General features: G+C 46.7%; 2 protein-coding genes across 2 annotated transcripts in view; one reads left to right on the plus strand and one right to left on the minus strand.

Moving 5' to 3' along the window:
• The first annotated feature begins 9,614 nt into the window (after positions 1-9,614).
• On the plus strand, positions 9,615-16,843 carry LOC124015037 (Golgi SNAP receptor complex member 2-like). The gene is made up of 6 exons (XM_046329902.1): positions 9,615-9,777; positions 10,454-10,518; positions 12,785-12,893; positions 13,534-13,666; positions 13,856-13,996; positions 15,111-16,843. Exons 1-6 carry the CDS (start codon positions 9,749-9,751, stop codon positions 15,270-15,272), a joined length of 639 nt encoding a protein of 212 aa, XP_046185858.1. The 5' UTR covers positions 9,615-9,748; the 3' UTR covers positions 15,273-16,843.
• Positions 16,844-17,493: 650 nt separating this feature from the next.
• Positions 17,494-26,803, minus strand: part of LOC124015036 (G patch domain-containing protein 8-like) — a 36,696-nt gene continuing 27,386 nt past the window's right edge. The window contains 6 exon segments of the mRNA XM_046329901.1: positions 17,494-19,331; positions 19,334-19,622; positions 19,624-21,405; positions 21,408-22,767; positions 24,950-25,080; positions 25,375-25,518. Coding sequence (XP_046185857.1) covers positions 18,829-19,331; positions 19,334-19,622; positions 19,624-21,405; positions 21,408-22,767; positions 24,950-25,080; positions 25,375-25,518 — 4,209 coding nt within the window. The 3' untranslated portion in view covers positions 17,494-18,828.

Here is a 26,803-nt window from a genome sequence, read left to right on the forward strand (position 1 = left end):
GGAAATGGAACGAGGTCATAATGTTGTTGGTAGTTTGCCACTTGTTGGAATCGAACATGCGCTGTCTCCTCAGAGGAGGCAGCATCAAGACCACTTTCTGCTTTGCTCTTACTGAATGCACTGACATCACAGACCTTAAGTGAGAGGGAGAGAGGGTTGCCTTGCTGGACAGTTATGGGCAGGGAATGGGCTCTTCACAAGGTACTGGAATGGACAGTAGGTCACCATCATTGTTTGGCAACATCATCTCTGTGGGAGCCCTGACAGTTCCATTGGTCCTGTCCTCTTGTCGGTCGGTTCCTTAGTCCGTTTGTCTTACTGCTACTATGCTGTAGTGCTTAAATCAAGATTTAGAGTATTTCCAAAGTGGTGGAAAATGCCAGAAAGGAATCTAGAGCCTCTTGACGTCTCATTTGCTGTTTGCTGGTCTCTTTGTTTGCTGTGAGAGCAGTCTATGGGTTCATTCATTGATAATAGAAAAATAAAGCACTTATGTTGGCTATGTTATGTGTAGTACTTTACTCATTTGCTTTAAGGTGAGAAATGTATCTAGGTCAATACTGATATCCACCACACACCTTAAAAAGTCCCATTGAATCACTGGATGTCTGAATATGGAATGCTAGTACAGGTTGCCTATAATCACGGTGAGTTAGTATGTCATTTATGACTAAACGCAGTCATAGGGTTATTGTGTGGTAAAGTAGACCCGTTGTCTCTTGTGAGAATGTCTATGATAATACTACATGTTTGACATTGTTAATACAGTAAAGGAAAAATGCAAAGGAAATTGCACTCAAACTAAGGGAAACTCCAAACACTGTCCTTAAAAACGGCTATGCAAAGATCTTCTTTTGCTGACACTGTAAAGAACTTTGCTCTATTTTTTTATTTATAAGTGGGCATGTCTGCACGCACTGTGCTGTGCTTTCAAGTGTGTTCCCCTGACCAAATCAAACCGTTTTCTCTACAGTCTAATTCAGGCACATCTTTGTTCGCTAATGTCTTTGAAATGGCCCAATCACGCTGCTTGTTTTCTCAATTACCAATCAGAGAAAATAGCAGTATTTGATTCCGCCATTCCTCCAGCTCTCCATGCCAGACCTCTGTGTCTGTCCGTGGGTTAGGGTTGAAGGTCCAGATCTGCCCCTAGGGTTTTTAGGTACCCATGTATGTTTCCAATATTTTTTACAATTGTTTCAGTTCCCTGTGCCAGTGTTTATTTTCTTGTTTATGCAGAGATAGAGTTATGTACATGGATATAACTGATATCAGGCTCAAAGCATATTAGACAGTGGAATCGTATATATCTCTACCTCATCTGGTCTTTGGGCAATTATCATAATGATTTATTTGCCTTGCAAATAGTTCCTTGTGTCTGTCACGAAACTAAAGTCAAACTTTTAGATCAATGTACAATTCCTTTAAACTGGGTCATAGCTGTATACTGTAACAATATGATTTACATTTTGACATACTGTATATTCTTATTTAAAAGCCATTCAAATAAATCAACATATACATTTGTAAAAAAAAAAGTCTTTGTCTCCATTCATAGTTACTATAAGTAATGATCAAGCTTGTTACCTGTTACTATATTTTACTTTCTCATCTTAAAATGAAAGTACGGGAGCCTTGTGGCAGTAAATTCTCCTTCTTTCATCCTGATCAATTTGTCATCCTCTCCCTGTATGGCTTTCTCACTCTCTCTTCTCTCTCTCTCTCTCCCTCTCTCTCCTCTTCTCTCTCTCTCTTCCTCTCCTCTCTCTCTCTCTCTCTCTCTCTCTCTCTCTCTCTCTCTCTCTCTCTCTCTCTCTCTCTCTCTCTCTCTCTCTCTCTCTCTCTCTCTCTCTCTCTCTCTCTCTCTCTCTCTCTCTCTCTCTCTCTCTCTCTCTCTCTCTCTCTCTCTCTCTCTCTCTCTCTCTCTCTCTCTCTCTCTCTCTCTCTTCTCTCTCCTCTCCTCTCTTCTCTCTCTCTCTTCTCTCTCTCTCTCCCTCTCCTCTCTCTCTCTCTCTCTCTCTCTCTCTCTCTCTCTCTCTCCCTCTCTCTCTTCTCTCTCTCTCTCACACACACGCGCACACACCAATCACAGAATCACAGTCACAAAAGCCACGGCCAAACACCTGCCCTGAGCTCCACACACGAGCAGTCTCTCTCCAGCAAAACCACTTCCTGATTGTGCTGCTCTGCCCTCCTTTTCATCTGAAAGGACTGTGGTCTCAGTGCATCACTCTCAACCACCAACTGCCCAACACATGCAGGGGGAGGAGAGCAGCACGCACATACAGGTGTTCTGCCTCTGGCACAACAGGCCAGCCATGATGACAACAATAATGATGATGATGTCCAAGACGATGATGTAGAAGAATGTTGTCTGCAGAATGTTTTTTCCCCCTTTGACCTCAATATACAGTGCGCCCCTCACAGGGTAAAAGGTCATATCGAACGCTAATGATTAGAAATTAAATATTCGTACCTGTGAGAGAAGGCTCTCCACTGGGAACCAAATCACACAGAGGCTTATTGTTTGAGATATTGCTACATTTACAGACTGTGTCGTGTCCTGGAGCTTTTGATGTTTATCTCCGATCACAGTGATTAGACATGAGCCTTCTCTGCTCCAACATAATGAGCTCTGCTCTATTAAAACATCCAACAGGTCACAGGTTGACACAAGCAGACTGCTGGCTCATATAGGGCGCCACATAATGACTGTTTATCAATATTTACCTTTATTACATATAATTGCTTTACAATAAGAAGGGGGTGAAGAGGGAGAGAGAAAGGACGGGAACGCAAGAACAAAACAGAAGGAGGTGAAAGAGGGGAGAAAGAGTGATATGGCGAGAAACATAAAGAGAGAGAAGTCGATGGAAGGATGAGACGGGGGGGGATCGTTTGGAGCCCAGGAGGCTGATCTCCTGCTGCTGCTGCCGCTGTTGTTGTTTTATAATGAACTCCTAAAGCCTTCATTTCCCCCACTGCCCTGAGTGGATGGGGCTGCTGAGTCCACTGCCATCTTCTCACGCACAAGCCCCCAGGGACAGGACTGAGGCAGCTCAGAGTTGGGAGTCTGGGGAGCTTCAGAAGGGGGGGGTGGGGGTAAACATACACGTGTGTGTGATTGTATTTCTATGTGCAGACTGAAAACAGGTGAGGTGAGGGAAGATAATTGTTTTTGCATATGTGTGTGTGTGCACCTGTGGTTAGCATAATGAGAGTGGTGTTTGTGTGTGTTTATAGTCCCAGTGTTCATGTGCGAGTGTGTGAGGCTGGCCAGGAAGGCTGGATGTGCTCAAACTCTTCACTGTCATCCTGAAACACAACAGAGGCGTGAATGACATACACAATGTAGGGTGACGGTGGCAGTAACACCATCCGCCCTGTGTCTCTGTTGGCCGGGTTCAGTGGGCGGTGACTATGCTGGGCTGGGCTGTGGAAATGTGTCATGCTCTGATGGATGAAGACGAATTGAGCTCTGAGCCTGGACATTTTGATTCATGTATTTGTATGATACATTTGCGTTGCTTAGCGAATGCCCGTATCCACAGCAACATACACAGCTTTCAGGATTATATATTACTTATTTGTACAAGTACAACAGATGTTAACTGGAGCATAGTGGGTTAGGTAGCTGGGTACCTTGCTCCAGGATACATACCTACAGTGGGGCAAAAAGGTATTTAGTCAGCCACCAATTGTGCAGTTTGGAGTGTGACTGTTTGAGGTTGTGGACAGGTGTCTTTTATACTGATGATAAGTTCAAACAGGTGCCATTAATACAGGTAATGAGTGGAGGACAAAGGAGCCTCAAAGAAGAATTGACAGGTCTGTGAGAGCCAGAAATCTTGCTTGTTTGTAGGTGACCAAATACTTATTTCCCACCATAATTTGCAAACAAATTCATTAAAAATCCTACAATGTGATTTTCTGGATTTTCTTTCTCATTTTGTCTGTCATAGTTGAAGTGTACCTATGATGAAAATTACAGGCCTCTCTCATCTTTTTAAGTGGGAGAACTTGCACAATTGGTGGCTGACTAAATACTTTTTTGCCCCACTGTACATATAGCAAGGTCCCCTCCTGTAATTTGAACCCTCGGGTCAAAAGTCTAGTCTCTGTCACATTTCCTCCTCTAAGGAGAGGGTACTGCAGGATAGCATCAGTGTGTATGCCCAAACCACCAAACCAGGCCACACCCTACCCAGCCCTGGCAAAATGGAAGTGGTGAACAGAGCGATGGATTGAGTGAAGGAGAGCGGGAGAGAGAGCGAGAGGGTTGGGGAATACGGCATGGGGTAGGAATTTGGAATGTGAAATGACTAATGCAATTGCTCAACCCACAACAAGAACATGCAATGCCTAGAGCCATGACAGGGCTGAGTGCATACCTCTATGGAGGGGCCTACCACTGAAGTATAGGTGGCTGGATGGGGAGTTATTACTGGTGGTTGACTGGGAGTCTGTTGATGATTCTGGATATAAATAGGTGTTAGGGTAACTTGTGCTGTAGTATGGGTGTCAGCAGAGGAGACATGGGCCTTTTACTGATGACCTTTGAGGCAAAGGTGAGCTCTACTGAAGGTTCTACAGGTAGAATTCACAGGTAGAACTCATGAAAGTCCCACGTGAGAGAATACCTATGCTGTGTTTGTTTTGTGTAACGCCGAGTTTTACGACATTGTTTTCTGACACTGTCACGTCTCAAACAGTGCAGTTTTCCGTGCAGGGTTGAAGTAGCACCCTGAGGGAGACCGTGTGGTTCCTCGGAGACCGGGCCAAGGCCTCAGAGACAAGTAGACAGAGGAGAGAAACATAAATAGACAGTAGATATGATACAGGACAGATGACAACAACTGCTTTAGTGAATTCATTTCACACAGCAAAGATGCCTCCCATCCCCTCAGCCTGTATTCGCCCCCCAACCCCCTCCTCAACTTTTTGTTGCTGAGAATATTCCTTCACGGCAGGAAATGCAAACGTGTACTGCATTCAAGGTTTAAAAAGGCTTTTAAAGTTTGTAATTTCCACTTAAAAAATGTCCGATTTGATTAGCCCTAACAAAAAAATGCATCAACCCCTTTAAAAATGTCCATGAATTATAATCCACATAATAATTCACATTTCCTGTTGCTGCAGGATTATTTTCCTGCTGGAGCAAACTTGCTCAAATTAAGATCCTACATCTGTAAGCCCTTGGCAATCCTTTCCTCCATGTCTGAAGGCTGCTGAGGGCTGGGAAACTGGTGGGGGAGGCTGTTCCCATGAGCCCCATGGCTGCAGTGGAGGAACACCTGGAGCACCAACACAGCTGTTTGCTCTGCAGCTAGGGTGATAGGAGACCACGATAAGCCCCCTTATACCTCCCTATCTGTCTCCCCCTTTCTCTCAGCTCCATGATGTGCACACACAAATACAAAGAAGTACAACACACACACACACTACACTGACACTCTCACGCAAAACCCACACACATTCACATAGACTACATACACACACACACACACTTTTACACTAATCATATGCTGCTCATATTCTATTCTTTAATTTACTCCTACTATTATCTATAATCTGATATCTGGATGCCTAGTCACTTTACCCTGCCTTCATGTACATATCTACTTCAAATACATCTGCACATTGATCTGGTACTGGTACTCCCCGTATATATCTCCATTCTTGTGTATTTCATTCTTCTTGTTACTATTTTTCAACTTTGCATCGTTGTAACAAAGCATTTCACAGTTAAGTCGACACCTGTTGTATTCGATGCATGTGACAAATCAAATTTGATTTGACACACACACACACACACGCAACAGTGTAGGCCTGACCTCCATTACAAGCACAAATAAAGCTTTCCCAGATCAACAAAGTCCAGAACAGGAAAATAGAGATAAGGTCCAGAGCTCTGTGTTCTCAACACATGACATCTGGTGCTGCTATGAACTCATACGTGTATTCATACTGTATGGCATATTTACATTCATGTGGTATCACCTGAAATTCTATTTGATTGTAAAACTAAGATTTGTTGTTGTTGAAAGATTACCCTTTGTACAGATGTAGGATCTTATTATGAACCAGTTTGCTACACCAGGAAAATAAATCCTGCAGCAACAGGACATGTGAATTATAATGTGGATTATAATTGATACATTTTTCGTTAGGGCAAATCAAGTCTTACATTTTAAAGTGGAAAATACAAACTTTAGAAGACTTTTTAAACCTTGAATAAACTATAAGTTTGCATTTCCTGCTGTGTGGGAAAATTCTCAGCAACAAAAAAGTGATCACATTAAGATCCTACATCTGTAAAATCAAACCTCTAAATTATTGGATAATAATCAAATATGTGGACACATAAAAGTGTTAGTTGCGATATCTACATTTTCATCATAGAACCAATTAATTCATTTCAGTATCACAATTAAAGTATTCATCAATCTATCATCTATCTTTTCTTTTGACTTCCTCAAAACCACATTTTAAGACTCATTGACACATATGACTTGATGATGAGTGTGTGATTAAACCCTGGTGCATGACTGTGGGTAGGAAGCTGTCACTCTGTGTAATGCTACTGGCAGGCAGGGGAAGCCGGGTGAGGTTCTATGTTGTGCTCCTCTCTGTGCCATGTTGCTGTTTACCTTCTCTCCCTGGGAGAGCAGAGTGCAGGGAGACGGCATGTCATCCAGTCATGGGGGTGGACATGATCTCTCATCCTCACCGAGACGGCAGAGCGGATGCTCCGGGGTCTAGGTGTCACCACTCCTAGGTGGTATGGCCACAGGGTTGTGTGTGTGTGTGTGTGTGTGTGTGTGTGTGTGTGTGTGTGTGTGTGTGTGTGTGTGTGTGTGTGTGTGTGTGTGTGTGTGTGTGTGTGTGTGTGTGTGTGTGTGTGTGTGTGTGTGTGTGTGTGTGTGTGTGTGAGGCTGACAGCTGCATGATCCATGCTCCCTGTGCTCTCTCAGGCCAGAAAGGCAGCAGGTAGAGGGGGGGGGGGGGAGAATGAGAGAGGAGAGAGAGAGAGACTCACCAGTATCTTCAGGGCAGTCATTTCACCTCCTCCTCTCTCTGGGTGGGCACGCCCCTCTCACCTCCACACCTCCATTACAGCCAAAGAGCAGAAACAAATGCCAGTCGAACCCCTCTCCCTGGTCCCCATAGACAGAGACCTTATGCATTCTCCCTCTCTTTTTTGACAGGTACTCATCTGCTTTCATTCAACCTTTCATCACGGCTTCAAAGACAAACTGATAATTTCCCTCAGGAGAATGAGAAGATCAGTTGCCTTCCAAAAAATTACTGGTATTCAAACATCGTTGCCCTGAAGCAATTTAGCTCGTCATAATTGGGCTCTTCATTTTGTCTCTCCGGGTTTATGATTGTAGAGTTATAATGTATTATTTTTCCTGAGAAGGATCGTTCAGTGCATTAAATATAAGTGATTTAATAACATATAATTTTCCCTTTATGTTTAAAACAAAGGCATAGGGGACTCATTCAGTGGGATGGGTGAGTTCCTCTACCTAACAACAGTGCTGCTGCCATGGTGTCTAGCCAGGAGAGGGAGACTGATCCGGCTCAAAATCCTCTAGTTCCAGGAAACTGCTTTTGACGGCCCCAGGGATCCAGTGCTGGCATCAGGAAATAGGGTGTCTTACTGGTGGTTCAGAAAAGGGGCCACACACACACACACACACACACACACACACACACACACACACACACACACACACACACACACACACACACACACACACACACACACACACACACACACACACACACACACACACACACACACACACACACACACACACATACACACACACACACACTAGACCTATCCTGAAAACCACAACAACAAACCCTAACTCAACCCTAGCTACACACTCCTTCTTTGTCTCTTTCCCCATAGGTGGGTTCAGTGAATGATGTACCTGAATGTAACAGAACAGGGAGTTTAGCAGGAGCGGGGTTGAAACGGACACATGATGATGACTTGGTCAATCAGAGTGAAGTGAGCAAGCTCCACATCTGGAGTCTAGGTGTCAGTATCTGCCTGTAGTGCTCAGGTGTGGGGGGGAAGACCGGTAAACTCTGCTCCTCCTTTCTCCAGGGTTAGGGTTAGAGCACAGACAGTGAAAGATAGAGCACAGACAGTGAGGACCCTACGACCTCAGAAGGGAGGCAAATGCGGTCAACATAATCTGCCAAAGGGCTTGTAGGGGCCCTTCCTCTCCTTCTCTACTTGTCTGAGCTACATGTTAAATCTAAACATATCCCACCACTGCCCTGGGGAGGTGTTATGACAACCGAAAATGGTGAGCAGCAAGAGCAAGAAGTGGCTTGAACATGAATCATGTTTTTTTTTACATGTGGGGGTGGGTTAAAACAGGCCTCTGTTGAGAAGCAAGTAGCCTGGAGAGACAAGTGTCAACCATCAACCAACAGGCCCAGCAAACCATCTCTCTCATGATAGGTCAGTTGTGCTGTGTGGGGTAAACAATAACACATTATAGAGACATTAAGAGCCAATTCCCCTGAACATATAGTATCTGTCAATGGAACACCTGCACTTGTTTGGCTGCTCTGCTCATACCCTCATGCATCTCCAGTGGTAGGCTGATGGAGCGTGGGAGAGAGCGAGAGCTGATGTGAGGTGTGGTTTTGTAGGGGTGCCAGGGATAGCCCCAGGATGATTCTCTCTTCTGCATCACTAAGGATCCATTGTTAACATCTCAGGGGGACACACACACACACACACACCACTCAGTCGCAGCATAATTCTGAGTAATCAAACCTGTCTGTTTTCACACACTCATTGAAGGGGAGAGAGAATTTGATTGGCAGCTTAACAAACAATCTGACACCTTACCTCATCCTCATTTATCCTGGGTGCAGACATTTGTGAGTTTTCCCAATCTCATCTGCCCGTGGAAAGTTTGATATCATTATTGTTGGTCTGTCTGTATCCGCGGGCAGAGGAAGGAATCCGGGATGGACAGACAGGTGTATTCTGACACCAATCTGTGGAAAAGGGGGATAATTAGAAAAAGCCAGGGTGAGCTGACAAAACTTTGCCTGGAGACGTCTTCTCATTAATTCTTTCCAGTTACATTCGTCTCCCCGTCAACAGATGAGCCCTGGTTGGATTGAGGGGGAGAGGATGCTTTTTGTTTTTGTGGGAACAGATTCAGATTAGTCTGTGATTCAGATTAAGGGTATGATATATGACATGTAAAAAGCTGAAAATAGATGTAGTTGAATAAATATGACTTTTGTTACGGTAGTCTAAGCATCAAATGAACCAAAATACAAACATGATTTAAAAGAATCGCTCAAATTTAGAAAGCTCACTTCCACTTCATAAATGTAGACTATTATCACGCCATATTTTGGTGTTGAAAGGAAAGAGAGGAAACACGAACCTCGTTTAAATTGCACTAACTTTAAATCATTTGATTTAGCATTTTCCTACATTTCTGCTTCTTCATTGTTTGATTGGAGCTGTCGAGGTACCTGTACCTGCCGCGTAGTGTCGCTGCAGCAGTTCTTTGGATTGTATCACTCGGTGTAGCTTCCGTTATTCCATTTCCGTACACAAATCTTCTCAACTGATGACGTGTGCGTTGCACAAAACTCAACTTGTTTTCAGTTTCACAATAAAACCGGCTAAAGGTATTCTTCTATAGACCGAGGGTATTTTTTTGTGGATTGTGTCTAGAAACATAAAAGGAAAATGGAGACATTGTACCATCAAACAAATAAGTGAGTGTTTCTGTTCTCTTTCAAAAAAAGAAGACATCTAACGTAGCTCACTTGACTTATGATATACCGCGTTACTGTAACTAGCTGGCTAGCTAACAGCATTTCATGACAAAAGATAGTTTTAACTAACCCCTTCCATTAGTGGTCATGATGTCAACAGGAAACTAGCTAACCAACCAGCTAATAGATAGCCATATATCCATGACCAACAATATTTAACTATCACCACTGTAACGGTACGCCGCTTTCAGATCAACTGGGAACTCAGAAATCTTTGACTTCAGTGCATTCAAGAATATTAGGAACTCGGGGGAAAAAAAACTAGATCTGACTGGGAAACATCGTTTTGAACGGGCATCCAACTCTGAATTCCAAGTCGGAAACTCGAGCATCTTTTTAGAGTTCTGATTTTCTGACCTAGCGATCAATGACGTCATGATCTTACCTTGTTTCGCCCCCCAAACCCGAGTTCCCAGTAGTCTTGAAAGCACCATTAATTCACTGTCTGTAGTTTACGTATCTAGCGTGTGTATTAAATTGCCACATACCATTATCTAGTTCCTTATCTATTCAATAGACCCTTATCTAATATTACGCTTCCATATAGACCTCTGTTTAAGATTTACGGTAGCCTAGGAATAATTATATATCTTTGCTCTCTCTCCTCTTTGATCAGGCAAATCCAGGAGGTACAGTCGCTCATGGGACGCCTGGAGAACACAGATCGTCAGTCTGTCCACTGTGAGTTCACTCTTTCTAAATAATGTATCTTCTGCATTCAATGAAGAATGTTGCAAGTGTCAACCTCGCAGAAATGTTCCATATGCACAAAAAGTTCAAAAATGTGTTTACATCGCTGTTAGTAAGTATTTCTCCGTTGTCAAGATAATCGACAAATGTGGCATATCAAAAAGCTGATTAAACAGCATGGTCATTACACAGGTGCAACTTGTGCTGGGGACAATAAAAGGTCACTCTAAATGTGCAGTTTTGTCACACATCACAATGCCACAGAAGTCTCAAGTTTTGAGGGAGTGTGCAATTGGCATGCTGGCTGCAGGACTCTCCAACAGAGCTGTTGCCAGATAATTTAATGTTTATTTCTCTACAATAAGCCGCCTCCAACGTCGTTTACAGAATTTGGCAGTAAGTCCAACTGGCCTCACAACCGCAGACCACATGTAACCAGGCCAGCCAAGGACCTTCACATCTGGCTTCTTCACCTGCAGGATTGTCTGAACCCTGCCACCCAGACAGCTGATGAAACTATGGGTTTGCACAACCGCAGAATTTCTGCACAAGCTGTCAGAAACCGTATCAGGGAAGCTCATCTGTGTGCTTCAGTGGGCAAATGCTCACCTTCTATGGCCACTGGCATGCTGGAGAAGTCTGCTCTTCACAGATTAATACCGGTTTCAGCTGTACTGGGCAGATTGCAGAAGGTGTGTTGGTGAGAGGTTTGCTGATGTCTACGTTGTGAAAAGAGTGCCCCATGGTAGGGCTAGAGTAAGGAAGGCATGTGCTCATTATCCGTAGCTTAATTTCATTTTATTGATGGAAATTTGAATGCACACTGTGATGAGTTTCTGAGACTCATTGTCGTGCCATTCAACCCCGCCATCACCTCATGTTTCAGCATGATAATGCACAACCCCATGCCGCAAGGATCTGTTCACATTTCCTGGAAGCTGAAAATGTCCCAGTTCTTCCATGGCCTGCATACTCACCCGACACGTCACCCATTGAGCATGTGTGGGATGCTCTGGATCGGCGTGTACGACAGCGCGTTCCAGTTCCCGCCAATATCCAGCAACGTCACACAGCCATTGAAGAGGAGTGGGACAACATTCCCACAGGCCACAATCAACAGCCTGATCAACTCTGTCTTTGCTCTGCATGAAGAAAATGGTGGCCAGCTACTGACTGGTTTTATGATACCTTTTTTAAAGGTATCTGTGACCAACAGATGCATATTTATATTCCCAGTCATGCGAAATCCATAGATGAGGGCCTAATTTATTTATTTCAATTGACTGATTTCCTTACATGAACTGTAACTCAGTAAAATATTTGAAATTGTTGCGTTTTTATATTTTTGTTAATTATACATTTGGAATTTACAACTAGGCAGTATTTACATCTGTTCCCCTTCTCCGGTGTTGCGCTGCCCTTTGAGCCAAGCTGTACACTGCCCTTCCTACTGATTGTTTTGGGAGGTGAGCAGGGCGGGCAATGTTCTGTGAGTCAGGCTGGTGCCAGGGCAGGAAGCATAGGGGTGGCAGCAGAGGGACGACCGGGAAGTCTTCTCTAAAGATAATGGTGGCGGCCAGTCGGCCGCCCAGTTGTGACAATGACATCATCTCGCATGTTAGAGGGTGGAAGGATGCAGCAGGCGTCCGAGCGAGGAGTCACTCAGTCAGGACAGGAGAGGGTGGGGGACAAGATGGTGCAAGTCCTTTTAAAGAGCAGATAAAAGCTTCCCACAAGCCTAGTGCTGTTGTCACCTTGGAATCAAATGCTATCTAGAATCTCAGCAGTGAAACGGGTGTAACCGTAGATATCCGACTTCAAATAAGAATCAGTGGCTGATTTGTCTTCATGAAGAGATGATGTACAAGGCCCTTTGTTTCAATGTGGATTAACTTCCTCCTTGAAGTTTGAGGAAGTAACATATTTGCTTTCATCTCTCTCTTGGATTCACCTGAAACCACGGGGCTATATTCCATGGTAACATGGCATAAGGAAATCTTGTCTGATTTATTAGAATGAACATAACTTAAAATTTTTATTTTGTATAAGATTGGCCTATTTGGGGAGTGAAACAACTGTTCAGGGTGTTTTTAATAGTTTGTGTGTGTGTGTGTGTGTGTGTGTGTGTGTGTGTGTGTGTGTGTGTGTGTGTGTGTGTGTGTGTGTGTGTGTGTGTGTGTGTGTGTGTGTGTGTGTGTGTGTGCGTGTGTGTGTGTGTGTGTGTGTGTGTGTGTGTGTGTGTGTGTGTGCTCTCCAGTGTTGGAGAACGATCTGCAGGCCAGAATCGACCAGATCTTCAGCCATTTGGAACGTCTGGAAATCCTGGCTGGCAAAGAACCGCCAAACCGCCGTCAGAACGTCAAACTGTGAGTACACAAACTGCATCGGTGACCCAAATACACCAGAGGTGGCGTGGCGATGAATGTTTCATAAAGATGGGTGGGTCCGGGACGAGGTCACAGCGAGATGAAACGGGCAGTGTGTTTCTCATCCCCTGTGGCGACGCGGCTCTGTGAAAACATTCCCTCGGCAGCCCCGTCATTCACCGGCATTCCTGCCGCGTTGGGCAAGGCGTCACTTCAGAGCCGGGTAAACAGGCCCCAGGGGACAAACTGCTGCGCCCCGTCCCACAGCTCTCCTCTGATCTCTGGACAGCTACAGTACGCTGGGGCCGCAGGGCTGAGCCACGAGCAGGTGATGCTCAGGAGGAGCGGGAGAGAGGGGTGGAGGGAGACAGGCCCTCGGGTGTTTCAGCCAGGTGGAGGAGTAAGTCAGATTTGGAAGAAGGGAGGCATGTTTACTTATCTTAGTGACGATAGAAAGCTTTTATTGAGAACGAGAAGACATCCATACGCAGATGTCATGAGTTAGTGAAGAAGGAGTGACTGAACCACAGTCCTGAAATGCTGGAGGCAAAGGCTGACTTTTTCACCCTCTGAGATTTCCTCTGCCATTATTCGGCTGGGGGTAAGAAGAATGTGGTCTCCGTCTGTGTCCCCTCCGCAGGCGGGTAGACCAGCTGAAGTATGATGTTCAGCACCTCCAGACGGCGCTGAGGAACTTCCAGCACCGTCGCTACTCACGAGAGACGCAGGACCGAGAGAGGGAGGAGCTCATGAGTCGTACCTTCACCACCAACGTCAGTAGTAGTGGCCCACTCGTCTCCCATGTAGCACTACAGTAATGTCTGCAGTCATGTAATGATAACCTAAAACATGCATACTAACTCTGCTTGACAGACCACAACTGGTGTAACATGGGCAATAAAACCTAAATACATTTATTAGGGAACATTGTGTTGAGATGTTACCGGTATTGTCCCCTACAGGATGCAGACACCTCCATCCCCATAGACGAGACGTTGCAGTTAAACTCCAACCTGAACAACGCACACAGAGGCATGGACGACCTCCTGGGCAGCGGCAGCAGCATCCTCACCGGACTCCGGGACCAGAGGGACACGCTCAAGGTGTGTGTGTGTTTGCTCACATACGGGCCTTTCCCAACAATGCAGAGAGAAAAAAAATCTATAGAGAATGAATACACAATGAGTAACGATAACTTGGCTATATACACGGGGTACCAGTACCGAGTTGATGTGCAGGGGTACGATGCAATTGAGGTAGATATGTACATGTAGGTAGGGGTAAAGTGATGAGGCTACAGGATAGATAATAAGCACTAGCAGCAGCGTATGTGATGATTCGAAATAGTGCAAAATGCTGATAGTCCTGGTAGCTATTTGGTTAACTATTTAGCAGTCTTCTGGCTTGTTGGTAGAAGCTGTTCAGGGTCCTGTTGGTTCCAAACTTGGTGCATCGGTACCGCTTTCCGTACGGTAACAGAAATGTCTACCATTTGGGGGGCTGGAGTATTTGACAATTATCAGGGTCTTCCTCTGACACCGCCTGGAATAGAGGTCCTGGATGGCAGGGAGCTCAGCCCCAGTGATGTACTGGGCCGTACGCACTACCCTTTGTAGTGGATGCCAAGCAGTTGCCATACCAAGCGGTGATGCAGCAAGTCAAGATGCTCTCAATGGTGCAGCTATAGAACGTTTTGAGGATCTGTTTTTTTTGTTGTTGACACTTTGCCAAGGTACACTGACCGTGACACAGCAAGGCAGGTCCCTGTATTCCCAAGACAAACCCTGGCTGACCCGGTTTCTGTCTCTGTAATGATGTGTGTAGTAGAAGTGTGTGCGTGTGTGGTGCTGGTTGTCAGCAGCAGGCTAAGTACATATTTCCAGGGAGGAGAAGAGATGGTGTTCCTGGTGGAGGTTGCTGTGGGCCTCCTGTTATCAGGGCGTCTGGTGATCAGATGGGCTGGCCGTGAGAAATGGCCGAGGGACAGACCGGGAGGACAGAATGGCTGGGTGCGGTTCCTCAGACAGCCTCTCCCTAATCAGTTGAATAGAGCTTTGTCATAACCAGGCTAAATGCAGGTTATGATACGACTGTATATACAGAATACCCATTAATAACTAACTTCAGCTTGTTCTTCAGGAAACAACAGCACAATCTATGGAACTTCAGCAGCTAAAGTTTGATGTCTTTTCTCTCCTCTGTCTTCCCTAAATCCAGGGGACCCACAAGAAGATGCTGGATGTGGCCAACATGCTGGGTCTGTCCAACACGGTGATGAGGCTGATCGAGAAGAGGGCCACCCAGGATAAGTTCGTCATGATTGGAGGGATGCTGCTCACCTGTGTGGTCATGTTCCTGGTGGTCAAGTACCTGGGCTGACCATGACCGCGCTCGCAACCACAGTTTTGCGTTGGTCTTGGACATTTTTGCACAGTAAGCCCATAAGATACGTGACCGGTGATAAAATAGGCTCGTCTTCAAAGCGGAGAGTTCCCTGAAAGTAATGGTTCCGATCGGAAGGCGAGGAATTATCCCTCTTTTAATTTCCATAGGTTTTGCCACCCACTTCTATTTCAACCACTCTTTGTTTGCACCAGTAAAATGGGTGCTAAGCAAGACATACACCCCCGAGTGTACAAAACATTAAGGACGCCTTCCTAATGTTGAGTTGCACCTTTTGCCTTCAGAACAGCCTCAATTCATCAGGGCATGGACACTACAAGGTATTGAAAGCATTCCACAGGGATGCTGGCCCATGTTGATTCCTATGCTTCCCACAGTTGTCAAGCTGGCGAGATGTCCTTTGGGCGGTGGACCATTAGCGATACACACGGGAAACTGTTGAGTGTGAAAAGCCCAGCAGCGTTGCAGTTCGACACAAACCGGTGCGCCTGGCACCTACTACCATACCCTGTTCAAAGACACTTTTCTGTCTTGCCCATTCACCCTATGAATGGCACACATACACAATCCATGTCTCAAGGCTTACATTTTTTTTAAACCCATATCCTCCATGTATAGTGCTTGAAGTGAATTTAGCAAGTGACATCAATAAGGGATAGCTTATAGCTTTCACCTGGTCGGTCTGTTATGGAAAGAGCAGGTGTCCTTAAAGTATAGACACTGAGTGCAAAACATTAATTTTACTTCAAACTGAACGTGGAACCTTGCAACCATAATTAAAGCTCACGGACACCTGCCGGTCATCCACCTGACAGCCTGTGTGAAGCTGTAGGTGGGTGAGGACATTTCAATATAATATATAATAATAATAATATATGCCATTTAGCAGACGCTTTTATCCAAAGCGACTTACAGTCATGTGTGCATACATTCTACGTATGGGTGGTCCCGGGGATCGAATATGACTGGTCACCTTTTTTTCAAACCAATTCTCCACTTGCTTGCCTTAGTCTCCCCTATAATGAGTTCTCCGTTACCTTGTGGATGGCATTCATTGTGGTTTCATCTAAACCATCTATTTGAAGCATAATTGTACTGTTTGCTGTCATTGTTCCCAAATGACGATGATTCTGGAAATGGATGAAAAGCTGATGTTTTTACCTTACCTCATCACACTGCCTATAGAATACTTATGCCAGATTAATCAATACATGTATTTAGTCCAGGGAGGAAGAGGGCAGTTAACAGGGACCTGTGCCCAAGATACAGACCAATATTGAGAACAAAACGTGTTGTGAAACTATCTGAACAAAGTGTTTTGTCACACTTTCAAAATGTTAATTATCTGGACATTTTCTTGGCTCTAGTCTCACTATGTTAGTGCAACCAAGGTTCAAATTGTTATTCTCTGGAGATAATTTAAAACTTGTCTTAATCTGTCTCTGAAGTGTACATTATTGTCCATGTAATCTAGCAATTGAATTAGGTATGGGTCAAATCTAACAATGGACATTAAAGCATTGTTTAAATAAATCTCTCACTGATGTCAGAAACTGTCATATAATATGGAGTTTACATTTACAACAGTAAAACTATTGTTTGAAACAGGATTATTTTCAGGACTAGTACTTGATTGGGCCTAGTCTGGGGACCTATCCGGACTGTGCATAGGAACCCCTACCATCACATCAAACATGTTAGTGATTTAGCAGACACGCTTATTCAGAGCCCCTGACAGTACTGAGTGCATACTTTTAGTTCAACTACAATCCTGGGAGACCAATAAGCATGGAATGTTCCAGCAGGTAGATGAGAAACTATGGATGAAAAGTTTTACGCTGAAATGAGAAAGTCTGACTCCTGGTCTGGATGTACAGCTAGCTGTGAGACTACATAAAACTGAGCTCAGTCGCCATCTAGTGACAGCTCAGCATTCCATAACCAGAGGAGAGGCAAAGCAATGTAAAAATCCTCTAGCCTCATTAGCCTAGCAGACTTGTCCTCCATTCTAAAAAGGGCTGCATGCAATATTCTGAGAATGAGAAATTCACTTCCCATTGCAGTTACAGAAGCCACAGTAAGTAAAGAACGCATGTCTGTGCTGGAATGTTACTATATGTAATCTGCCTATAATGTACCATACTGGCCATTTGCAGACTACTCTCTCTTCACCAGCCAAACAAAGTTAAAACAGACATGTAGCAACTCAAAACTCTTTATTTGCTGACGCATTATATTTAAAAAAGACATACCATTGCTGCCACTACAAGGCAGTGCCATCACCCAATCCTCCCCATACAGGATAATAGTTCAGAAAATGCCTCTAAAGTATTCTTGTCCATCTTCATTCCTTCAGTTCTTTTATTTTTTACAGTAGCAACAAACCCCTAGAATGTTATTGGGGTTAACTACAACAATTTTATTTACATTGAGCAAAAATTACACAAGAGGAAAAACATCTCCTTTTGAGGAGCATTTTGGAAAATAATTTAGAAATAAAACAAAAAAAATACAATTATTGCAGTATACTACAATCATACATTTGTTACATGATGCGAAAGCAGCATCTTGATGTACAGATTTCAGTGCAAGTAATTTCAATATACAACCACTACCACTTGGAACAACATGACCTTTAACCCTACAGCACTAAGAGGCTGTGACCCCCCCCCCCCCACAGTACCTCCAATAAAACTTGAGCTTCACCCAACCTCTTATCAGTGTTCCCCCACCAGTGACCATTTAAATTTCATTAGTCAGTCATAAAGAACATCCCTTAAATGCCCATCATATTAGAGGGATACTTCACATTGCTCAGTGATCTATGTACACTATACTGTATTACAAATTGTTGGTGAATATTACGGGTCATGAAGAGAGCAAGTAGTCATGTGAGAAAATTAGATATTAATGACAACAGAATTCAGGCAGAAGACTAGAGCCACCAGATTACATTACAAAGTCAAGGCTGTTTCCAGTCATGGATGTCACCCTAAACCCCCTCTTGTCCCCATCTCATCTCCCCTTTCCTTTCCCACAACACCATCCTGCTTATGGCTTCAGCCACTGCGTCTCTCTTTGGCTGTAAAAACAAAGAGGAACATTGACAGTGACAATCAGTTATAAAATGTGGGACAAAAAAATAAAATACTCCAGAGGTTTCTGCTTTAAAAATAATAATAATTTAAACTGGGTTCCCATTCAAAACATCTTAGATTTGAGGTTGCCTCAAACCCTCCTCCACCCTGTCCAGAAACCTCAGGGTGAATCTCAGTCAACTGTTAGGAGGGGTCCATCAAAGTGCCCACAGTAAATGTCTGTTGTTTACCTCTGCACAGGCAGCATATCACAGCACCTCTGTCTGGCCAGTGGTCTAATGGTGGCCAGTCTGATGATATTCTCATCATCATCTGCTGCACAATGGTGCCACTACATCTCCCTCTCTCCATGTTTACTCAGATGTTTAACCAGGCCTGCTCTGGCCATAACACCCTCCTCTGATGTGGACACATGGCTCTAGTGAAGGTCTTTCTCAGGAGCCGTGGTTAGGGGGGTGCTGGAGGTCCTGCCCTGAGAAGATGGGGTGCAGGAAGGGGTGGAGCTGTAGTGCGGCTGCCGCAGCTGCGTTAGAGTGCCGGGGGGCGAACAGCGTTGGGTAGAGGGATGAGTGTGGTATGTGGTGGAGGGCTAAGGGGCTGTGGTGATGAAGTGCTGAGGCTGGGATAATGTGTATGGGCTGGCCAGAGAGGAAGGCTGTGTGGTGGGCAGGGATCAGTCCAGCGTGTCCCACTCCCAACTGGTGGCCCAGAGTGTGGCCTAGAGAGTGTCCCAGGTGAGACAGGGAAATGGGGGTGAGGTGGTGCTGGGGGATGTGGTGGACCTGGGCTAACTGGGGGTGCGGGTGGGGTCCGTGTGGGTGGATGCCCATGGCTGCAGCCTGAGCAGCATGGTGCTGCTGGATGAGGTGTTGTACTGTGGTGAGGGAGGTAGCCGAGGCTGCAGACACAGCAGGCTGGTGGATCTGGATCATCTGCTGCTGGGGGGGGGAGGGGGTGCCGGCTGCATATGGTTCGCTGCTGCAGCCATGTTCGCTGCAGCCTGTGCTGCTGCGGCTGAGGGGAAGGTCTTGATGTGCTTGGCCAGGAGCTGCTGCTGGATGTGCTGCTGGGCGGCCTGCTGCAGCTTGCCGTACTTCTCCATCTCCTCTGGGGTGAAGGTGATGGGCTGGCTCTCCAGCGGGGCCAGATCGTCCTCCTCTGCCTCCACGCCCATGTCCTCCTCCTCCAGGCTGGGCGGGGGGTAGTTGGGGTAGGCGTGCATGGGGGGGTGGCTGCTGATGCATGTCGGGGATGAGGGACTCCATCATGGGGTTCTGGGAGGGGTCCTGTCCCGGGTCGCCCTGGTATGGGGGCATCAGCATGGAGGGCTCCTGATGGAACAGTGGCCGGGGCTCATGAAGAACCCGTGCGTCCAGGGTGAGGTGGCGGGCTTCCTGAACTACCACTACCGTCTCCTCCACCTTCTTATGAGCTGGTGGAGGGGGAGGCGGTGGGGGGAACTCCCGGATGGGCTCCATCAGGATGACCTCTGCCACAGCATCTGAACCTTTCCCTGCTGATGACTTCTCTCCACCATCGGCCCGGGTCAGGGGGATCGCAGGGAATTTCTTCCCTGCCTGCAGCTTACCGAACAGGGGCAGCATGGACTTATTGCCCAGAGCTGGAGGCAGTTTGGGCCCAAAGTAGCCCGATGGTGGGTCCTTGATCTTGGCGCCAGACTTGGTCCCTGTGGTTGGGACATCAGATCCCTTCCTGGACTGGATCTTATCCAAAAGCTGACGGGCGGTGAAGTGTGAGGAAGAGTTCCTCTGGTCTCCTCCTCCTTCTCCCCGGGACCCCCCTGCCCTCTGGCTCTGGGAGCTGCTGTTGCGGTTTGGGGCTCGTGACGAGGCAGAGCGGGGGGACTGGGAACGGTAGATGCAGGAGCGGTTGAAGTCTCGGCGCCGTGTAGCGCTGTCTGCTCGGCCCCTGTGGCCCCCCTGGCTTCCCCGACCCCGGTGAGGGGAGCCCTTAGTAGAGCTGGAGGAGCGGCTCGCTGAGCTGTGGCTGCGGCTGTAGCTGCGTCTCCACGACCTGGCGCTGCTGCTGCGGCTCCTGCTGCTAGAGCTCCGAGAGCTGCTCCGGTGCCGCCGCTGGTGCCTCTTCCTGCGGCTGTGGCTGCGTGAGCGGGAGCGAGAGTCCTCCGAGGACGAGGAAGAATAGTGACGTCTTCTGGAGCGCCGCCGCCCGCCGCTTCCCCGTCGATCGTACTCTGAGTCAGAGGAGCGTTTAGAGTGTCTCCGGTGGCGGCCTCCGTCACTGTCTTCACTATAACTGTCTGAGTAGCTGCGGCTGCGCCGGCTGTAGGCGCTCGAGGAGCGCTCCGAGCTGCTGGAGTCTGACTGGCTACGGGAGGCCTGGCCGCGGTGCCGCCGCCGGCTGCTCCCTCGCCCGTCTCCCCGACGCGACGAGCGGCTTCGGGAGCGGCCGGAGTCCTCGCTCTGGTGCCGGCGCCCCTCCCGGGGCGTGGACCTGCGGCGGCTGGATCGGGAAGCTGAGCCTCCACCTCCTTCCTCCTCACTCTCACTGCTGGGTGGTCTGCCTGGCCCGGGGCTCTTCTGGGCCGAGGAGGAGCAGGAAGCGCTGGGTGGGGCGCTGGGATCTGTCTTCAGACGCTTGGTGCCGTTGTGCTCCTCAGAGGGCTTGGCCTCATCAGAGCCTTTCCCTGCCCCACCTTCCTCTGCCCCGGACTTCTGAGGTGCTTCTTTGGCTGGTCGTTTCCTCTTCCCAGGTTCCGCTCCTGTAGCAGATCCTGTTCCTGCTGGTGCTGGGGGAGCACTAGAAACCGTTGCGGCTACTGCTTTATCCTCTTTAGGCTTTTCCTTATCACCACCACCTCCTTCTTCCCCCTCCTCACCTTTGTTTTTGCTCTTCTTTCGTTTGTGTTTTTTCTTCTTTTTGGTTTTCTCTCCTTGGATCTCAGTTTCCGCGTCCCCGTCCACTATGGCTCCCTTCTCTTTTTCTTTGCGCTTGGAGCCTTTCCCAGATTTCTTATGCTTCTTCTTCTTTTTTTCTTCTTCTTGGCTCCGCTTGTGCTACTCTGTAGCTTTTGCTCCTCAGTTTCACCTTGGGAACCCTCTATTTTTAAGGAGGGCTGCTCCTTATCAGTGTTGTCAGTGCTGGGCCCAGGGGTGGTGGTGGCAGCAGCAGCATTCCCCTCATTGACTGCAGCAGCTGCCTCAGGATTGTTTTTTTTCTCAGCTCCTTCACCAGGAGGCTTGGAGGACTTTGCTGCTCGTCCAGCACGGCCCCCTTTGTTGCGGGACAGTTTGAAGTCGAAGTACAGGGGGTTGCAGCTGTAAGAGAGGGCGGGCTGAGCCTTGGTAAAATCCAGCAGCTCTGAGGGCCACTGCAGAGTGGTGCTCTCGTCTTTGCTCAGGACCAGGAAGAAGGGGCCGGTGGGAATTTTGGGGCCCGAGTTGGGCTCTGGGACTGGGGTCTCCTGCTTGTTGCCTGGTACTGGGGTAGGGGCTGTTGTGGGAGGGGGGTCTGTTAAGCTGGCAGAGGCCTCTTCAGTCTTCAGTTTAGGTGATGTGGGAGTGGGCTCTGTGACTGGAGCTGCAGGAGTCTTCTCTGGCTCCTCCGATTTGCACTCAGTAGCTTTTGGCTGTGTCTGCTCAGAAACCTCTGCTACCACCTTCTCGGTCTTCTTCACTTCCTTCTCTTCCACCTCTTCATCTTCTTCTTGCTCCCTAATCTCACACTGGTCTGTGGCCTTCATGAACACCAGGAACTGGAAGCGGGGTTTGACTCTGCAGTGGGTTGGTGGGATGTAGTGGTAGTACTCAGGCTCCTGGCCGGCCCAGCCTTCCTCCTTCTTCATCATCATCTTCAGCTTGTTGAGAGTGGAGGCTAGGGAGGTGCCATCATCTTCTTCCCCCTGCTCTGGTTGTTCTTGATATAGTTGCTCCTCCTGCTGCTCCTCCTCCTCCTCTTCCTCCGGCCCTGCTGTTCCATTCCCTCCTCCTCCTCCCTTGGGGCTCTCGGTGCTGCAGCCGGAGGTCTCCTCCTGTCCCGCGGCCTTCTCCCCTCCCTCCTCCTGTCCCCCCTCCTCCTCGTCATCCTGATGGAGTTTAGCGAACACTGCTGCGACCGTCTCCAGCTTCACTGGGGGTTTCTTGGCAAAGGAGAAGGACACGCTGACCTTGGAGGCCCCGGCCGGGGATGAGCTGCTCTTCCCCAGGGAGAAGCTGACGGTGGAGGCTGGTTTGGGGGAGGCCTGACCCCCACTGCTCTTCTCCTCCCCTGACAAGCCCTCCATGGGAGTGTCTGTAGGGGGAACATACTCGGGGGTTACAGCACTCCCCTCTTCACCCTTCTCCCCATCTACTGCCACGGTGGTGGGTTTGAACATGGGACCACTTCCCGGGGTACTGAAACAACGATAAAGAACATATTAAAGTGACGTGTTTCATGCGTTTCATCCAGAACACATGATTTTAAATTATAATTTTTCTTTGCACATACATCTGCAAACACTGCACTGATAGGAAGCTGCAGCTATTAGACTGTTAAACAGCCATCACTAGCACATTAGAGGCTGCTGCCTTTAGGCATAGACTAGGAATCACTGGCCACTTTAAGGAATGGAAAACTAGTCACTTTAATAATGTTTACATATCTGGCATTACTCATCTCATATGTATATACAGTGAGGGGAAAAAAGTATTTGATCCCCTGCTGATGTTGTACGTTTGCACACTGACAAAGAAATGATCAGTCTATAATTTTAAATGGTAGGTTTATTTGAACAGTGAGACAGGACAACAACAAAAAATCATCCAGAAAAACGCATGTCAAAAATGATATAAATTGATTTGCATTTTAATGAGGGAAATAAGTATTTGACCCCTCTGCAAAACATGACTTAGTACTTGGTGGAAAAACCCTTGTTGGCAATCAGAGGTCAGATGTTTCTTGTAGTTGGCCACCAGGTTTGCACACATCTCAGAAGGGATTTTGTCCCACTCCTCTTTGCAGATCTTCTCCAAGTCATTAAGGTTTCGTGGCTGACGTTTGGCAACTCGAACCTTCAGCTCCCTCCACATATTTTCTATGAGATTAAGGTTGGGAGACTGGCTAGGCCACTCCAGGACCTTAATGTGCTTCTTCTTGAGCTACTCCTTAGTTGCCTTGGCCGTATGTTTTGGGTCATTGTCATGCTGGAAACCCATCCACGACCCATTTTCAATGCCCTGGCTGAGGGAAGTAGGTTCTCACCCAAGATTTGACGGTACATGGCCCCATCCATAGTCTCTTTGATGCGGTGAAGTTGTCCTGTCCCCTTAGAGAAAAACACCCCCAAAGCATGTTTCCACCTCCATGTTTGACGGTGGGTATGGTGTTCTTGGGGTCATAGGCAGCATTCTTCCTCTTCCAAACACGGCGAGTTGAGTTGATGCCAAAGAGCTCCAACACTTTCACCCAGTTGTCCTCTGAATCATGAGCAGGGGGACCTTGCGGGCGCTGCAGGATTTCAGTCCTTCACGACATAGTATGTTACCAATTGTTTTCTTGGTGACTATGGTCCCAGCTGCCTTGAGATCATTGACAAGATCCTCCAGTGTAGTTCTGGGCTGATTCCTCACCGTTCTCATGATCATTGCAACTCCACGAGGTGAGATCTTGCATGGAGCCCCAGGCCGAGGGAGATTGACAGTTCTTCTGCGTTTCTTCCATTTATGAATAATCACACCAACTGTTGTCACTTTCTCACCAAGCTGCTTGGCTATGGTCTTGTAGCCCATTCCAGCCTTGTGTAGGTCTACAATCTTATCCCTGACATCCTTGGAGAGCTCTTTGGTCTTGGCCATGGTGGAGAGTTTGGAATCTGATTGATTGATTGCTTCTGTGGACAGGTGTCTTTTATACAGGTAACAAACTGAGATTAGAAGCACTCCCTTTAAGAGTGTGCTCCTAATCTCAGCTCATTACCTATATAAAAGACACCTGGGAGCCAGAAATCTTTCTGGTTGAAAGGGGGTCAAATACTTATTTCCCTCATTAAAATGCAAATAAATGTATAACATTTTTGATTGTCTCACTGTTCAAATAAACCTACCATTAAAATTAGAGACGGATCATTTCTTTGTCAATGGGAAAACGTACAAAATCAGCAGGGGATCAAATACTTTTCCCCCCTCACTGTACTGCATTCTATATTCTACGGTATCTTAGTCAATGAATAATGTTTACATATCTTGTATTACTCATCTCATAAGTATATACTGTATTCTATACTATTCTACGTTATCTTAGTCCGTTCCGCTCTGACATCGCTCATCCATATGTATATATTCTTAATTCAGTCCTCCTTAGATGTGTGTGTATTGGGTATATGTTACGTAATTTGTTAGTCATTACTTGTTAGATATTACTGCACTGTCGGAGCTAGAAGCACAAGCATTTCGCTACACCCGCAATAACATCTGCTAACCCAATCACGTATATGTGACCAATAAAATAAAAATGTGATATTATTTATTGGGTTACAGCCTCCACTTCAGCCAGGAGAGGGCGGTTGAGTCTGCAGTATATACTGTAGCATGTGCTCACCGGTTCTGCTGTTTCCTCTGCTCAGCCAGCACATGCAGCCTGCGTAGCAGCTTCTCCTGCTTCTTCCCACCCTTCCGGGAGCGTGATGACACGTTTCTCGCAAACTCCCTCTGCTTCAGCTCCTTAAGCCTCTGCAGCAGCACACCCAAGGGCAGGATGGCGGGAGAGTGGAAGGGAAGAGAGGGGGAGAAAGACAAATTGGGTCAGATGGAGAAGAGGGAGAGAAAGAGAGCAGTTAAGGATTCCTGCATCCACAGTAAGGTCAATGGTGCAGCAACATCATTCAACAAGACCATTTTATATCCGCAAAGCCCTCTCCACTGAGAGTGTCTGGGATTTAAGGCTTGGAGTTTCTCTGAGCTCGTGTACACGGTGACAGGAAACACAGCTGTAGCAGTGTGGGGGTAAGCGGAGGTCCTCCTCACCTGCTTATGAGCGTGGTCGTACGAGTTGATGTGGTTGTCAAACTCTTGGTGCTTCTGGTACTGCTTCTCACACAGCTCACAGTAAAAGTTGGCCCGCAGGTCTTCCAGGGCTTTGGCGATGGCCTTCTCCTTTTCCACCTGGTCCTGTTGTTGGGGTCAAGGAGGGCAGAGACAGGAGATGTGAGTGACATTGATACAGATTAGAGATAGAAAGATGAAATAACATCCTAAGATTATAGCCTGTATAATCTGGTCTTTATTCTCCTATCATAGGGCTCGGTAGTGGTTGAGTAACCCACAGGAAACTCTGTGGTTGTTTATCATTGAGGTTAAAAGTCCAATAACCGAAAGAAATCAATCACATAAGGTAACAAAGCATACAAGGATTGTGCTTGCAGGTAGTTTTTATACAGTGCATTCGTAAAGTATTCAGACCCCTTCCCCTTTTTTCAAAATGTTGTTACATTATAGCCTTGTTCTAAAATTGATTAAATAATTATTTTCCCCTCACAATCTACAAACAATACCCCATAATGTTGTATTTTTTTATTTAATTAAAAACAGAAATACCTTATTTACAAAAATATCCTTGAGGTTTCTACAACTTGGAGTCCACCTGTGGTAAATTCAATTGATTGGACATGATTTGGAAAAGGCACACACCTGTCTATACAAGGTCCCACAGCTGACAGGTCCCTTAGAGAAACAGTGATCTCCATCATTCTTAAATGGAAGAAGTTTGAAACCACCAAGACTCTTCCTAGAGTCAATCAATTGAAGGGGCAGCAGGTAGCCTAGTGGATAGAGCGTTGGGACAGTAACGGAAAGGTTGCTGGATCAAATCCCCGAGCTGACGAGGTAAAAATCTGTCGTTCTGCCCGAGCAAGGCAGTTTAACCCACTGTTACCCAGGCGCCGGTGACGTGGATCTCGATTATGGCAGCCCCCCCCGCACCTCTGTTTCAGAGGGTCAAATGCGTTCAGTTGTACAATATTCTCTGGTCTGATGAAACAGAGATTGAACTTTTGGCCTGAAAGCCAATCATCACGTCTGGAGGAAACCTGGCAGCATCAATCTGTGGGGATGTTTTTCAGCAGCAGGATGGATCGAGGGAAAGATTAACAGAACAAAGTGCAGAACAAAGTTTCTGGAGCATACCTGCTCCAGAGCACTCAGGACCTCAGACTGAGACAAAGGTTGACCTTCCAACAGGACAGTGACCCTAAGCACACAACCAAGACAACAGCGATCCCCATTCAAGCTGACAGAGCTTGAGAGGATCGGCAGAGAAGAACGGGAGAAACTCCATAAATACAGGTGTGCAAAGCTTGTAGCGTCATACCCAAGAAGACTTGAGGCTGTAATCGCTGCCAAAGGTGCTTCAACAAAGCACTGAGTAAAGGGTCTGAAATAAATGTGATATCAGTTT

This window comes from Oncorhynchus gorbuscha, linkage group LG26, assembly GCF_021184085.1.
Source record: "Oncorhynchus gorbuscha isolate QuinsamMale2020 ecotype Even-year linkage group LG26, OgorEven_v1.0, whole genome shotgun sequence".
In the NCBI taxonomy this organism is placed as follows: Eukaryota; Metazoa; Chordata; class Actinopteri; order Salmoniformes; family Salmonidae; genus Oncorhynchus; species Oncorhynchus gorbuscha.

What these genes read in the sequence shown, in the direction of transcription:
- LOC124015037 (XM_046329902.1), top strand. Translation starts at nt 9,749, where the DNA reads ATGGAGACATTGTACCATCAAACAAATAA. An exon ending in TTGTACCATCAAACAAATAA is followed by an intron (nt 9,778 to 10,453) that starts GTGAGTGTTTCT and finishes CTCTTTGATCAG; the next exon opens with GCAAATCCAGGAGGTACAGT. An exon ending in AGATCGTCAGTCTGTCCACT is followed by an intron (nt 10,519 to 12,784) that starts GTGAGTTCACTC and finishes TGTGCTCTCCAG; the next exon opens with TGTTGGAGAACGATCTGCAG.